The following is a 15273-nucleotide window of genomic DNA, read 5'->3' on the forward strand; positions in this document are numbered from 1 at the left end:
TTCAAGCTATTTTTTAAATAAAGGAATTTTTACAAAACACATACTTCAGTTGCCAAAAAAATTTTTTTTAATCACTTCAATTGTTCTCTAACTTAGTATTTTAAAAACTACTTTGAGTCCTGGGGTAGCTAAGGTGACACTGTGGATAGCAGTACCAGCCCTGAAGTCAGGAGGCCCTAGAGTCAGTCCAGCCTCAGACACTTACTACCTATGTGACCTTGGGGAAGTCAACCTCAATTGACTCCAAAAAGAAAAATTATTTTGAGTCCTGACTTAAGGTTTCCTTTGTACTTGAGCAGATTCAATTTACCAATATGACCATTTCTGTACAAATTCCATAACAAAGCCTTAAGTAGAAGTGACTGCGTACAAGACTACACATACATTCATACATAATTCACCCCTAAATGAGAAAGGGGAAAAAGAATCAGGAATGTTCTATAATTTGTTAACAATTAAAAAATAACTACTTCTTCCTGAACCCTTGGTGTATGGTTATTTTATATATTTTCCATGGACAAAAGTTCAATGATGAATAAAAGGAATTTCAAAGCTCAGCATGGATTTCCAAGTGCATAGTAATCTAAAGTGTCAAAATATATTAACTTCTTTAAAATTCGGAAGGATTGGAATTTGCCCAACTCAGAGTTTTTCAAAACACCACAAAAAGTTAGGTAGGAACATCCCAACATCTTTATTAGTCTTTTTTGGAGAAAAACCTAGACACTGTTATATTAAATTTATGGTTAAAAAACAACAACAAAAAACACTTGATTGAGATGGCTGTCAAGGAAGAAAACATTCATATTTCAACACCATAGGGTCATCTATTAAGATGCAATTCACACATTTGTTTTAGAAACAATCCCTAATGTTATATCCATGTTGTTTTATAACAAGCAATTTCTGAGGTCCAAATTCCATTTGCTTAGAAAGTCAAACTCTTTGCAACTACAAATATGAATCTTCCATGTAAGGAACTTGAGTTCCTATAAGGGTCTCCAGAAGATTCAAGAAGCCTTATAAAGATTACATTGATAAAGGTTGGGTTTGGTGTGTTGTTTTATTTTAAAGGAGATTCCATGTATCAGTATCCTTGTAAATCTATGACTCATAGCCATAGTAAAACTGGTTTACCTTTCATTTATCAACTTACACTTGTTTATGAAGTATTTCACTGCCCATAGACAAAGAAAGTCATCACACTGGCCAAAAGGGGTAAAAGGTATTTGTGTAGTGTGAATTAAAAGGCACTTCAGTTGACAGGTCGAAGTTCACAAAAATCAGGATTACTAACTTCACCTAACAAAAGAAGGTTCAACTGTTAAGACCTCACCTCCAATTTATTGCAGAGATATAGTGACAGTATGTTGCACAATAACTGGAGCACATTTACAAAAAAAATGCAACAGATAGTAAAACCCATTCCTCTCTCATATTCCAATAGCTCTGTTTAATTTTTTTTCAATTTCAGATGGCAGACTATCTCTTATATTATAATCTGAGACCCTCCCTCATCATTAGAGCTCAGTCTAAAAGGTATTTATATCCTACACCATTTCCTCATGATGCTACTAACAATCAGCAACTATAAATGCCCTGGGTGAAAACAATGCTCTAATATCATTCACAGAGATAGATTCTTAGGAAAAAAACATGAATATTGTTTTCTATGAAATTTCCCAGATTGCTGACCACTCCCATGAGTAAAAAGGAAAGCTTAAATAATCAGACTAAGAGCAGAAACAAGGCTCTTGGTGTTCACTCATCAGTCACTATAAATTTCTACTCAAATACACTTGTAGGCAAGTTTCCCAATGCTATACCAGAAGTATGAACATTGCTATGTTGGAATACCAAAGTCTTAAAGGGACCATAATATAAAATCACTGCTTTCATTTGGTGCCAAATCTTATATACAATTAGATTTTAACCAGAGCTGAGGGGGAGGGGGGAGGAGGGAGAGACGGGAAATCACTGACTAAAGAACAGTAACCATCATTGTACAACCTAGTATACTGATTGAACTCTTTGGGGTAAAAATATTGCAGAAATGAAGAGCAAATATGTATGTCAAACATATAACAATGATCTTTATTCTCTGACATCAAATGTTAATGCTCAATTTTTAATAAAAGGATATGAAGGAGTAAAAGTGTTCATAAAATGTGAGCCTATTGGCTACACAGAATTAACTTCTCAAAAAAATGCAATCATAGAATTACAGATTTTGAGCAAAACCTCATATAGAAGTCTTCTTAGAAGTCATCAAATCTGACTCCTTCATTTTACTCATAAGGTAAATGAGATATGCAATGACTTACCTAAGGTAACAAAGAAAGTCAAAGAAGCAAGACTTAAAGCCCAGTCCTCTGTCTCCAAATGCAGTTCTCCTTCCACTGAATCACTGTGCTTCCCCAATGAACTAATAAGTAAAGTACTTTATTCTGTGCCTCATTCCTCCACTCCTCCCCCCAACAAAATTACAGCTCCTCCTTCACTTGAATACCACAAAAAACTTGCCTGATTCAATGGAAGCAAAGTACCTTGTGACAAAATACATGGCAGCTACAATTGAAGAAGCACTGTGGGCAGGACAATCTAACAAGCCTGGGATAGGAATGTATATACATGTGGATATGGATATGTGTATGTATAAATATTCATACATACACACATATATGTATACATATATACACACATGAATATATACACACATTTTAATAATCCTTTCATATCTCTCTGATCCCCAAATTAAAAACTATTGTTTTAAAGGATTAAATTGTGTTAAAAGTATAGCTGTGTCTTCTGTGTTTCTACTGTTTTAGATTACACCTTAGTTCTATGTATATTAGCATCAATACATTCAATTTAGTATTTAAATCATCAAAGAAAATTATCTTCTGTGAAATTTAGTCCCAAAGTTAGTAGAGTTTTATACCCATAATAAGCATTCCATAAACACTGAATATACTGATGACGTTATCTTCAGGAAGGGAATTACATAGTATCTTAAGGCCAATGATGAGAGAAGAATACAAAACAAACTTTCTTGTAAACTCTCAAAGGCAGTAAGTACTGTAAATGGCACGAATCACCCTACAGGAGAAATATCTTGAGATGACAGGAATATCCATTAAGTCAAATTGGGATAAAAATCTATTTTCTGAAATAGAAGACCACCTAATTTGCATAAAAAAGATAAAATTAAAAATAGTTCCTAGAGAACCTCACGTTTATACACAAAGCATTTAAAAGGGTATTTAAAACACACTCCATGCTGTATATGTGATGGTTGGCCAGTTCAACATTTCTTTTTCACAACATATTAATAAGAGGGTAGGGAGGATGTCCACTTAAACATAATTCATAAAACCAAACTTATTCCCTCTCCTCTCAATAAAAACCCCCAATTTATATGGATTCAAAGTAAGGAACCAATGCAATAGCAGAGAAATGAAATTAATGTACTAAAGTAAAAATCATGAGGAAAAATGATCTAAGATCTATAGAGATGGTTACCTATAGGTTCTTCATGAATGATCTTGAGTATTTAAAAAGCTTGAAGCTTCAAAGTAATAGTACCCAAAAGAACTGGCAATTCTATGCTACCCAGGATTCAGGAAAAGCATCCCTTCCATGTTACTTGATAAATACTAAGTCTTCACGTTATCATTGTGAATCTCAAATTTGGGATCATACCTATAAATCCAGATTGTTACAGTTTTAGACAATTATACAATTTTATACCATGTATCCTGATGTAAAATCTTAAGATAAAAGAAGTTACTGTAGGTAAAAAAAAAAAAGGCAAACTATGTACTATGGCTAACCAAACTGAAGTCAAGTCTAAGAAAATCAAATGGCCTGTAAGTGCTTTTTGGACATTTTGGCTTACTGCACCTGGGAGACCTGGGTCTGACATTTATCACTTATGTTTAACATAAACCCTCTGAACATCAGTTTCCTCAGCTGTAAAAATGAAGTTAATAATACTTGCACTACCTAGCTCCCAAGGTTGCTATTAGAAAGGTGCTTTGTAAACTACTGTGTCTTTTTTTTCACAGCATTGCATCATACTCTATACACTCAACAAAGTGATCTGTTCTTGCTCCCTCTTATGAGCTTTGTGCTCACCTTTTCACTTGCCAGTCTTCAATCATACTGTTCTCTAAATTGGGATGTTTCTTTTCTATTTCTTCACTCACTAATTCCTACCCATCCTTTAGAGCCCAGTTCAAATGCCATCTCCTCCATGAATCCTTCCCCGACTAACATCCTCTACCACATTCACCACTAAACTTCAATTAATTCTTTGTTTTGCAACTCTCCAATGCAACTGCCACATAATGTAGGGAATTAATTATTTATGTTTGTACCTTATTCCCCTTCCTAGACTATAAGTTCCATGTGGGAAAGAACCTTGGTTTACCTAAACTTGATAAACATTGGTGGGATCAATTTTCAATACAAGCATAAAATTCTATAATGACAAAACAAGTGTCTCTACCGTACCTAAAACCTTAGCTATATATAAGTTTAGAAATATTATTGAATCTTTTGGGGGGCATTGTGTCCTTTTTTTATTCTAATGTAGATTAAGGGATCAGGGAGCTAATGCTTAAAAATCACTTTATGTCATGAGAAAGAATTATATTGTGTAAATAAATCTTCAGAGCAAAAAGTTATTTTGGATATAAAATTATAAGATGACCATTTCCTTCAATTAGTTTTAGCCAGTAATTCTACAGGTATTACAGAGACAAAGATAAAGCAAGGAGTTCAGAAGGGCAAGGTAATCTGATCAAAAGAAACACAAATAGCCCAGAGTTCAGAGAAGACTGGAACAAACACAATCAAGCATTCAACTTTCTGGGACTCAGTAACATACCGTATTGTGCAGTACCACATATTCTTGTGATCCAAGGTAAGGAAAACCTAGTTTGTTTAATGTGATCATCCAAAACTAAGCTATATGTAACTTTCTTAGAAGTGAGACTCAGAAAGTCAACTGCCACTTGAAAAGGTCTGGGAGACAGTATTAGAAGGTGAAATTCAATCAAGAATTAGTACAGACAAAAAAGATGCACTTTAAGGGCTCTTACTCTTTACCCTAGGTAATTTCCCCCTTTCAGAAAAAAACAAATACCTCAGTGTTATTCTGATGCTCTTTCTGAAAATAAAATGCTCACAGGTACATCCTCTAAAATTTTTATGCTATTACTTCTTCCCAAAAAAATCTCATACTGTAAGCCAGAATTCTTTACAGGTTCCACTTTGTCTAGGGGAGAAGACTCTATTGAGAAAAGCATCTTGGTGAGTCCTGAGGTAGGTATTTAAGACAGAAACCGAACTGGAGATAAAGGAAGAAAGAATTAGAATGGTTGCCCTGCGCCCACGTCTACTTCCCACGAATGACTGGGTAAAAAGGAAGAAACCTAACAAGGTGCATTTCTGGAAGCAATTCTACCCTCCCAGAATGAAAAGAAATTCTCTAGAAAAGACTGAAATGCTATCCCATTCTCCACTTCATCCCCCATCCATCCTACTGCAGGTTCTAGGAAAGAAGGAATTCTGACATGACAAATTTACAACAAAATTAATCAAAATTTCCATTACAATATAAATCTATAACAGTAAACTGCTCTTAAGGTCCTAAAAGGTTTTCACTAAGTCACTGAATTTTTCTACAAGCACCTGTATTTAGCAAAAGAGAAATACAATGGGGCAGCCAGGTAGCACAGCGAGTAAGAGCACTGGCTCCAGTGTCAGGATGACCTGGGATCGAATCCGGGCTCAGACACTTAGCACCCACCCAGAAACACCTGGCCGCGTAACCTTGAGAAAGTTACTTAACCCCAATTGCTTAGAAACAAAAAAAAAGAGAGAAATATAACCAGACTTTCAATTACTTTACAATTCTAAAACAAAATCTTTCTTACAAAACAAATAAACCAAACAAAAACATGTACAATTTTGAAACAACATTAAAAATGAGCATAATCGAATAACTTACCTGGGTTGGAACAAGTACAGGAGGATATGCCAATTTGTGATGCCTATACATCCAAAACGAAAGCAGCACAATTCCTGCAATTAGCATGATAGGCACCAAAGAATAAAGCAAGGTGCTGAACAAGGGTGGCTTGGGGGTAACTGGATTGGAAGTTGCTGTGGATAAGAAAAATAATCACATTCAAAATTGATATTCAAAACTCTGTATTAAAATTTACTGAAGGCTCAAAAGCTGAGTGAGGAAAGACAAGAAAAGCAGGAAAAAGGAATAAATCTAAATCTCACCTTACCATTATGAAAATCATAAAAAGACTGAATTTTAAGTGGCAGATTGAATAGATCTTTTACCCCTGCTAACTTACGTATTGTGATCTCCATCTCCGGAAAATAGAAAAATCTTTCATTGCACATGTTGCCTTCACAGCAACAGAAATATACTTCAGGGTTGTCCTTTTTTTCAACACAATCATTCCTAAAAATAACCAGGGAAAAGAAAAAATTAAAATTGCAGCCTTTTGACTATTTATAAACTATTTAAAATTTTATTTTAAAAGTGTCAGCACTAAAATTAATGAATATTATACTTATGATAAATTTACCATTTTTATTGTTTACAATCCATTGATTCATTTAGCAAAAATGATATAGCATCTTCTTTCTGGATCTTTTCTGATAAAAAGACCTTAACTTTCTTTAGTTGCTTAAAATTTGATTTCTTGTTCCTTTCAACTGTCTTCTAATAACCATCATGAGAATAATCTAAAATTTTTATTTTCTCTTATTTTTTTAAATCAGAAAGTCATGAGAATGTATCCTGTTTAGTAATACTAAAATCTTGAGATACCTCACTGTGGTATACACTTGATTCTGGGTAATTAATAATTTGACAGGTTTTTATCAAATTGACATTCAGCAAAAAAAATATATTCTGATATAATGAAACTAAGCTAAATTCTGAAAGGTTCATCACAAGAAGGCTAAATACTAGGCATTAGCACAGCAAAACATGAAGGTCTACTAAGATAGTGAGGGACTGTAATATGAAGCTGGTGAAGGGAACAGCAACAATGAAAAAATGGATCACTTGAAATCCTTGAATATGACAATGTGTAAGTATTCAGGATGTTCTAAGAATATCTTACTCTAAAGGATTACATGAAATAAAATTCCCTTCCCCACCTGTCAAGAAAAAAGCAACATACTATCAATTCTACAATTCAAGTTAATGGAAGGGAATACTAGATTCCAAAACTCAGTTGTGTTTGGCTCTGGAATACACTTTGTCATTTTTACAGTAGCAAGTTTACATTCCCTAAACACATGGGGCAGTGTTAGAGTAATAAACATGTAAATATCACTCAAATGTATAAATACCTAACTAAAGAAGCATTCTACCTTTCTGAGAACTGTACAAAACAGAGGTAAATATGAAGTTATTAAAGGGGGATTTATACACAAACATTAAGATAAAGCACATGGACTCCACCAAAATTAACCCAAGTAATAAAGCAAAGCCAGGCCTTCAACATCAGATCTGCATACAACAAACACAAAACATTGAAATTATTGAGTATTGCTTACTTATTTTAAACCAAAAGTTAGTTGAAAATTCATCAAATAAATTTAAGTGTATTTTGTTTGTTTGTTTGGGTTTTTGTTTTTGTTTTTTGCTTTTTGGAGGGGGGAAGGCAGGGCAATTGGTGTTACGTGACTTGCCCAAGATCACATGGCTATAAACTTTTAAGTGTCTGAGGCTGGATAAAACTCAGGTCCTCCTGACTCCAGGGCCAGTGCTCTATTCACTGTGCCACCTAGCCACCCCCAAGATGCATTTTTAAAATAACCTGGGATCTTCTCATTGGAGTAAAATGTTGAATTCAAAACTAGAAGTAGACTCAAGCCTAAAGTTCATACATTTTTAATAGAAAGTCTCAGTAAATTTTAGCAGAATTAAATTCTAATAAAAAGGTCATCTATTTAGTAGACAACAAAAGTTGACTGTAGATTTAGTATGAATAAACATGTAAATTATGTAATTATTTAAAAATGTCCCCTTAATAATTACAGTCATCTCCAACTGCACATTAGTCAACCAATTTTTATGAAAATTACTTTTCCTCTATCTAAATTTGTTTTATTCTCTGGCAACTTATTTTTATGAATTTTGAGCCCTTCTCTTTCTTTTCTTGCTTTTTCCCGTAGTCCTATTCATTTTTAAATTATTTAGAAAAGCTGATGTTTAGAAGTAGCAAGGCATAGTGACAGAGAGCTAGCTTTTGAGTTAGAAGACCTGGGTTCAAGTCCCTGCCTCTGCCACATGAAGGCTGTGTCACCTAGGGCAAGGCAGTAGGGTCCCACAGTTAACTCTCTAAGAAGCTTCTTAACCCAAGAAATTATACTTCCTTAAAAAAAAAAAAAAAGCAACTAGAAAACTCAAAAATTTTCAACTTTTGGCATTGTGTCACTGAACTATATTCATTGCAGATGCCACAGCCAACTTTCAATGAGTAGTTTGAATTGGGTTTAACTTTTAACATTTTATAAATCTCTTACTTTCACCAGAATTTCCAAAATGGTCCTTTAGGAAAGACCATAATTAAGAAGGCTAACAAGTGGTGGTTTAAGTTTCTGCTTGAGACAGACATTCTACTTTGGAAATGTCCTACTTGTCAGGAAATTTTTCTTGACATAAAGCCTAAATTGGACATTTTGTACCTTCCACTGACCTCTAGGGCCAAGAACAACTCTAATCACTATTTGATATGCCAACTCTTAGAATTCATGAAGACAGTTACACTATGCCTTCCTTTTTTTCTCCAGGCTAAATATCCCCAGGTCCTTTAACCAATTCTCAGATTAAAAGGCCCTCTACCTTTTCCAATGGCCTCCTCTGGATATTCTCTCTAGCTCATCAATCTCTTTGTTAAGTTTTGACTCTGAACAACATAGGACGTCTGGGCTCTTCTCACGACCCTATTCCTAGAAGATATGCCTCTTTTCATCAAGCCCAATGCTGCACTAGTGTTTTGGTCTTGATGGCATCCTATTGACTTGCAATCCAATAAAACCCACAGATCTTTTTCAGCACAACTACTGTCCAACCACATCTTCCTCATTTTGTACTTGTGAAGTTAATTTTTTTAACCGAAACCTAAGATATTTATCCCTCTTGAATGCTATTTTATTAAATCAATTCAGTCCATTGTTCTAAGCCTGTCAAGGTCCTTTTAGATGATAATTCTATAATCTAGTGTGTTTGCCATCCTGTCCAGCTTTGTCACTCAAAAATTTGATGAGAATACTATCTATCCATTTATCCAAATGACTGATTAAAAAGAAAACTGCACAGGGCCCAACAAAGATTACCTGAGTACTACAATAAAAACATCCTGCCATGCTGATCACTGATTCACTACAACAACTCTTTTAGTAAGGCCTTCCAAACACTTCTAACTAAATTCATCTAATTGAAGTGTGATCTAATCCAAATTCCTCTACCTTCTCCAAAAAAACAGTATGAAATATTTTATACAAAATTTTGCTGAAATATAGGTAACCTATATCCACATCACCACATCTTCCTCATCTACTAGTTTAGAAATCTGTCAAAAAACAAAATGAGGGTAGTGCTGCATGACTTGTTCCTGATGAAGTCATGCTGGCTCTTTATAAATACTGCTTTTCTCTTTAGAAGTTCACCATGCAGGTCTTTAACAAGCTATTCTAGAATTTTCCCAAGAAGCAAAGTCAAGTTAACAAGTATCTATAGTTTGCAGACACTGTTTTCTTCCCTTTTTTGAAAATCAGGACATTTGCCCTTCTCCAGTTTTGTGGTATGGCTCCCATTTTTCTGTGATCTTTCAAATTTCACGGACAGTGACTCCACAATCACATCTGTCAGTTCTTTTATTACTCAAGATGTAATTCATCTGGGTCAAGTGACCTAAATTCATCAAGGGAAGCTAGATAGGTGCTTTCTTACTACAGCCTTACTTATCTTGGGTATAAACTCCTTCTTAGTCATTTTCAGGGCAAGGGTCATTATTGCTAACAGAGAAAACAGTAGTAAAATATGAACTCAGCAGCTCTGCCCCACCTCAGTAGTAAGTAATCATTATCCCATCCATCCCCCATTAAAGGTCCTCTCTCTCTTGGATGCTCGTTTTTCCCAATAGAGCTCAAACAACATAAATTCTTTTGTTGTCCTTAGTTTTGCTCAGCTCATTTTGAGTTTTAGCCTACCTGACACTGTTGCATGGTGACACCCTATATTCATCCTTTATTCCCTGGCTTCTTTCTATCTTTTGTGCATTTGTATTTAAATCTCAGGTGGGAAGATTTCTATGATTCCACAAAAGTCTCTTCAGACTAATCCCATTTTTCCTCATTTGGAATTAATATTCCTTAAAAAACAGTAAGGGGACCTGGCTTAGGTTCCACCACCACCACCTCCATAGATGCTTAAAGCCACCTATGTGACCTTGGGCAAGTAATTAACCCCTCTTAGCTTCATTTTCCTCATTTTAAAATGAGAGGTTCAGTGGTTTCAGAGGTCCCTTCTAGCTCCACATCTATGATCATCTAAAGCTGTGGTGTCAAATTCAAATAGAAACATATCCCCGTGGTAGCAAACTGACTTAAAACACACACACATTAACATTATCTATGTTACACTGTATTTTTATTTATTTTGTTTAAGATTTTCCAATTATATTGTAATCTAGTTCAGGAGCCCTGGGACAGAAATTTGACACCTTTGCTCTAGATGTCTGGGAAATGGAGGTCTCAGATGGCAGAGGCTCCAGGTCATGCTGCCTTCTTCACACTATGCTTTTTTCACCAGCACCTAGCACAGTGCCCTGGATTACAGATAATGTTTCAAAAATGCTTACTGACTTACTGCCAACCCAACCCTACCCTTCAATCAGAAGACATTTTAAGATAAAAAGAAGGGTTTTTTACCAAAAAGGGTTCAAAGGTCTCAGTTTATATTTGTGCATCAATGATAATTTATAATACAAATACTTTCTGATTCATTAGCTGTTTTTCAATAAACTTAACAACTACTAAGAAGTAATAGATTTTTTTCCATTCCCTTTTAATTTCTATATTTCCCCACCTATACATTGAGAAGGTCAAAAATACAAAATCCATCACAAATATAAAGACATGCAAAACAAATTTCCACATTAGCCATGTTTCAAAAAAGAGAAGAAAAAAAAGAAGGAAAAATATATGTTTCGGTCTATACTATGAGTTCATAAGTAATATTCCTATGAATATAAAGTAGAACACACATCTTTTGGACAGAGCTGTTCAAATATGTCTATCACCCACTAATGATACCTGGTTAACACTCTAATCTGTAGTGGCTAAATGATGATTGTAACAAGGATTTATATATATACTATCATTAATACTATTTTACATGTAATTGGGAAATAAGATATAGAGGCACTGTGGCATAGAGATCCACTGGAAAAGTCGGAAGGGGTATGGGAGAAAGCAGATTGGAGGAGGGGATATCCTGTGGGACTACTATTTTGGGGCAGTGGGTAGGGGAAAAACGGGGAGAAAAATTCTAACTCAAAATCTGGCAGAAATGAATGATGTAAATCAGAAATTAATAAAGCATTTGGAAAAAAAATAAGGACTCAGTACTGAAGTCACATGATGAAGAAAGCACTTTTTAGTTCTGAAATATAAGGTAACTGAGGATTGTCTTTTTTTAAATTTACTAGATCCTCTAATCTCATCACTGTCCTCATAAAAATCAAGTGGCTAACTCTAAACAATAAGCACAAAACGCCTGAGGAAATCTCACTACCATATCTCACCTTTACTCAGAAACCCAACTATTGCATCACTCTACTCTAGAACAAAACACTTAAAACAAGTTAATTTAATGAAATGGCTTTGTAAATAGGAATCATTTTCTAATGTAATTTTTAATGTCAAGTTAAAATGTCCCTTGGGAAAGAAAACAAAGAACTCTTCTAAAAGAAATAAAATAGAGTAAGATCAGTTACTTCCAGATATTTAAGGAAGGAAGCAAACAAAAAATAAGAAAAAGATTTCTAATGCCTTTCTCTCCTATATAGACTGGGGAAAGAAACCTTTAAAGCAATTAGAAAATCTATTTTCCTTGAAAATGGACAAAAATCATTTAATAATCCTGACAACTTTGAGGGGAAGTGGTTCTATGTATAAGTATCTCACTTTCTACCTCAATGCTTATTTAAAACATACTGAAGATGTAACCTGTTTATTACCTTTTAAAAATATAATCACTAACTTTATCTAAAAACAGAAATATTATAGAAATATAGCAACTCTTTAAAATCCTTTGTATTCCTCTGTAACAATTAATCAATAAAACCTTTTACAGAATTTCACGCAATGTAAGACTTTTGTTTACTTACCTGTCATAACAGTTAATATCATCCAACCAACAACCTTGCTTTACTATTTCAATTGAGCCAGAAATATTTTTCCACGTTGCAAAACAGTGTCGTCTTTTATCTTTGTCACCATAACAAGGTTCAATACCAGTACGATTCGTTCTATCTTTTTCCCAATTAGCATTATAGAAGATGCACTCCTGCGTTTCTGATCTGCCAAGTATAGCACCTGTCAAATTAAAAAAATTTTTTTTAATTTAACTGTTAGCATCAGAAATTAGTATTTTATTTAAAATAAGTAGTCAAAGTCTTCTTATTCATGTTTTAAGATATGTAAGATCACTTCCTACTTTCATCCTTTTTCTGACATCTATTCTTTAGTCAGCATACATACATAATCACTACCAATTCAAACAAGGGGATAGAGGGAGAATAATCAGGTTGTCTATTTCTTGTTTTGCTTTTATTTCTCTTCTTCACCCTGGAATTCTTCATTGATTGAGGATTCTGGGCCACTAAAATAATAACCACTTGTTGTTTAGTTGTTTCAGTTGTGTCTGACTCTCTGTGACCTCATTTGGGGTTTTCTTGGCAAAGATACTGGAAAGGTTTGCCCTTCTTTCTCCAGCTCATTTTACAGATGAGGAAAATAAGGCAAACACAGTTAAAAGACCTACCCAGGGTAGCACTGCTAAGAAAATACTTAAACCATTAGCCTGAGTTACTCAGATATTTAGCTTTTTTAGGGGTTTGGGTGGTTTTAAACAAAAAGAACCCAACACCACAGGTGGTATGAGTGTTGAAAAGGGCACACTAGATGAAGTCAAGAATGCCTAATGCCAAAATCCTGGTTCTACCACTGATCTTTTATGTAACCCTGGCTATGCAACTTCCCCTCTGTGTTTTTCACTCTTTCATTATCTATAAACTTGGGAAGTTTATTAACTGATTTCTAAAGTCCCTTCCAGTTCCAAAAGTGCCATGACTCCAATGACCTCACAATGTCTTCTGAGATATTTAAAGTTCATATTCCTCAAAATAATTCTAAGAACTTTAATAATAGCAAAAAATAAGAGTAAAGGAAGCTTAGTTAATGCTGCTACATTGATGCAAGGAGGAGGGTTTAAAAAGTTGTACTCTTTTTTTAAATATCAATATGAACAGAGATTTATATTAGCCATAACAGGTAACAAGATAGTACCTGCCAGATAAAAGGAATGCATAAGTAGAAAATAACTGGGTTTTGTCACCTCTTCATCTTTATATAGGGCCTAGAAATGTGATTCCTAGGGCAGCTAGTTGTTGGAATAATTAAAATAATTCTCAGTGGATCTCCAGTTTACTTGCAATAAGAAAGTCTACCCATTTCATTTTGCTAGAGGGTTATCATGAAATAACTTATACAAACAACTTAAACCATGGATAATAACATTATGACTGTATCATTTAATGACAGGTTCATAAACCTATTTCAAAAATGGGGGACCTCCCTTGAAGAACCCCTTCATGCCCTTGTTCTCCTCCCATGCCAGATGGGAAGCAGCAGCCCCTGCCCCAAACAACATTCCCCAAATCTATACCTAGTTCTTGGACTGTCTGTACTCTGAGTCCAGGCCTCAAAGGCCTCATCACATTTGTGTGGGTATAAAAAAATTACTCAAATGGCAGATACCAATATTATTAATCAGCACAGACATAATACCATCTTGAAAAGGAAAAGATCTTTTTTATGAGCTTAGGGGAAGGGAAAGAAGGATCAGTATTAAGGCGGAAAAAACTGCAATAGCCTGGTTACTGCCAGTGGACTCATCTAATATAGTAGTCAAGCAAACAACAAATACTGCACTATTACCTAGAAGCATATTTTTTTCACTTTATTTTTCTTGATTTTTTTTGGCAACATGGTTAATATGGAAATGTTTTGTGTGACTTCATGCATGCATAATTGATGTGTAACTGAAATCATATTCTTTTCTCAAGGAGTGATGGAGGGGGGCAGAGAGGAGAGAATTCGGAATTCAAAAAAAAATTTTTTTAATTAATGTTAAAATAAAGTATGCTTTTTTTTTAAAAAAAAGCATCAGTTCTCAAACTTTCCCTTTGAATCTTTTCTATTTATTTAAAATTGTATTGACGTGTTTTGTTTTTATATTACAAACATTTATAGATTGCTCCCAATTCCTAAGGGTTCTCTTGTAATGGAGAAAAAGTTAAGTAAAACTAATAATAGTGCCCTTCATACTCTTAAAAACTGTAGAGGATCTTAAAGAGCTTTTGTCTATGTGGGTTACAAATCTCAACATTTACTGTACTAGAAATTAAAACAAATTTTTAAAAATGTTTTTAATTCATTTTAAAATAACAGTAATAAAATCCATTACATGTTAACAAAGGAACAAAATTTTTATGAAAAATAACTACATTTTCAAAGAGTGGCATTATTTTACATATTTTTGCAAATCTCTTTAATGTCTGGATTAGTAGAAGACAGGTGGATTCTCATATCTGCCTCTACAATTCGTTGAAAAATGCACTGTTTCAGTTGAAGTACATGAAGAAAATCTGTCCTCACAGAGATGTGTAACTGGAAAATAAGGGAAAGAGTTTTTTAATGGGGGAGTGGGAAGGGAACAAGCATTTATTAAGCACCTAAAGGCCAGGCATTCATGCTAAGCTCTTAACAAATATTATCTCATTCAAACTTCACAACAACCTAGAGGTAGGTCCTATTATTATCCCCATTTTTGAGATGAGGAAACTGAGGCAAACAGAGGATAAGTAATTTTGCCCAGAGTCATACAGCTAGAAAGTATCTAAAACCAAATCTGAACTCAGGTCTTCCTGACTCCAGGCCTGG

General features: G+C 34.4%; 1 protein-coding gene across 4 annotated transcripts in view; it reads right to left on the reverse strand.

The window, feature by feature from the left end:
* The window catches only part of ACVR2A (activin A receptor type 2A), a 152923-nt gene that overhangs the window by 55078 nt on the left and 82572 nt on the right, over positions 1–15273 (reverse strand). For all 4 annotated transcript variants that reach the window (XM_069066743.1, XM_069066741.1, XM_069066740.1 and 1 more), the window contains exons 2-4: positions 12438–12645; positions 6378–6487; positions 6017–6171 (exon numbers count right to left, since the gene is read on the reverse strand). In XM_069066743.1, the coding sequence (XP_068922844.1) occupies positions 6017–6171; positions 6378–6426 (204 nt within the window). In that variant the 5' untranslated portion in view covers positions 6427–6487; positions 12438–12645. The remainder of the gene's footprint in view (positions 1–6016; positions 6172–6377; positions 6488–12437; positions 12646–15273) is intronic.

This window comes from Petaurus breviceps, unplaced genomic scaffold (assembly GCF_028583685.1).
Source record: "Petaurus breviceps papuanus isolate PSGF00001 unplaced genomic scaffold, PetGlider_PUasm1.0 90723, whole genome shotgun sequence".
Taxonomy (NCBI): Eukaryota; Metazoa; Chordata; class Mammalia; order Diprotodontia; family Petauridae; genus Petaurus; species Petaurus breviceps.